This window comes from Trachymyrmex cornetzi, unplaced genomic scaffold (genome assembly GCF_001594075.2).
Source record: "Trachymyrmex cornetzi isolate Tcor2-1 unplaced genomic scaffold, Tcor1.1 scaffold807, whole genome shotgun sequence".
Lineage (NCBI taxonomy): Eukaryota > Metazoa > Arthropoda > Insecta > Hymenoptera > Formicidae > Trachymyrmex > Trachymyrmex cornetzi.
In genome coordinates this window covers 179559-181119 of record NW_017300144.1, presented here as the reverse complement: position 1 = coordinate 181119, position 1561 = coordinate 179559, and the positions used below count along the sequence as shown (strand labels likewise).

The 1561-nt window shown below is 40.8% G+C and overlaps 1 protein-coding gene across 1 annotated transcript in view; it reads right to left on the bottom strand.

Annotated features, from left to right (window-relative positions):
- Window positions 1-11: 11 nt before the first annotated feature.
- The window catches only part of LOC108768559 (galectin-3-like), a 3765-nt gene continuing 2215 nt past the window's right edge, over window positions 12-1561 (bottom strand). Inside the window, exon 2 of the mRNA XM_018519027.1 lies at window positions 12-23. Coding sequence (XP_018374529.1) covers window positions 12-23 — 12 coding nt within the window. The remainder of the gene's footprint in view (window positions 24-1561) is intronic.

Sequence of the window (1561 nt, the reverse complement as noted above, 5' to 3'; positions counted from 1 at the left end):
TGGCCTAGCGCCTAGACTTTTGGCTGAAATAAATAATAAAATAATTAATAATACGACACATAATGTATACAATACTATTGTGACATTTTATTTTTGTAACTCGAGTCCGGTGTCGTTCTCATTCCAAACGTGACATGGCGCGAGGAAACATAATGTAATAAATGAAGCACCATGGCGTAAAGTAAAATAAAATATTATCGATATCCATAATAATGATGAAACGAAATACTAAAATGAATTTTTAATTGAAAATTTATCTCTGTATTTCGTACTCATTGTTGCAACTAATATATTATACATATTATTTTCTTGTACTCTACGCAAATAGTGATCTCATTTATAACGCTAGTTTGTTCACATCGACGTGAACTTCTGGCGGCAAGTGGCGCTTGGAATGAGAAAGACGACGAGAACGGAAATCTGTCTACTTCCCCACTCCTCAGTTTTTCTTTCTCGCCTGCTCATTCTCATCGTCCTTATTCACTCATTCGCCCGTTTTCTCATTCATTACTTCAGTCGGTAATTTTGCGTTCCGGAAACATTATATAGTGCCATTTGTGTCATTCTGTCCTTGTTTTATCCACTTCTATCTCTCGCTCACTCACTCCTTTTCTCCTGCCAATCGGCCCGCGGCTGATTCAGTCGTTTGTTGATGATATTCTTCCGCGATCACGTTGCTGTGTCGACAATAAGAAAGTATTCGAAAGAAATGGCAGGCCGGGGCCGGCCTAGAAAATGTAAGTACAATATCGATGTCATTACTAAGAGTCAGCTAGTATGAGAGTGAGAGAGAAAGAGTGAGAAGAAATAGATGAGTGAATGATAGAATGAAATATCGGGCGGGCGAAGGAACGAAAGTGGCGAGAAAATGGACGAAAGATGGAGTGAAAGAAAAACCGTGCGGATGGAATGAGCGAAAAAAGTGGCGACAAAACGAACATATGAGCGAGGGAGAGAGAATGAGCGAGAGAGAGAGAGAGAGAGAGAGAGAGAGAGAGAGAGAGAGAGAGAGAGAAATTGAGCGAACGGGAAAATAGGCGGAGTGAGTGAAGTCGTGGGTGAGAAAATGAGCGACTGAACGAATGAAAGGGAAAAGGAGTGAGTGAGCGAGAGATAGAAGTGGCGAGAAAACAGACGGATGAACGCGAGCGACCAAAAGAACGAGCGAGAAAGGCTGCGTTTGGAAAGACATTATTAGCTGCTTATTTGCGTCTTTCTGTCTTTATTGTTCATTAGACATAAAACAAGGACAGAATGACACAAATGATACTATATAATGTTTCCGGAACGCAAAATTACCGACTGAAGTAATGAATGAGAAAACGGGCGAATGAGTGAATAAGGACGATGAGAATGAGCAGGCGAGAAAGAAAAACTGAGGAGTGGGGAAGTAGACAGATTTCCGTTCTCGTCGTCTTTCTCATTCCAAGCGCCACGTGCCGCCAGAAGTTCACGTCGATGTGGACAAATTAGCGTTATAAATGAGAGCACTATTTGCGTAGAGTACAAGAAAACAATATATATAATATATTTGTTGCAACAATGAGTACGAAAGACAGAG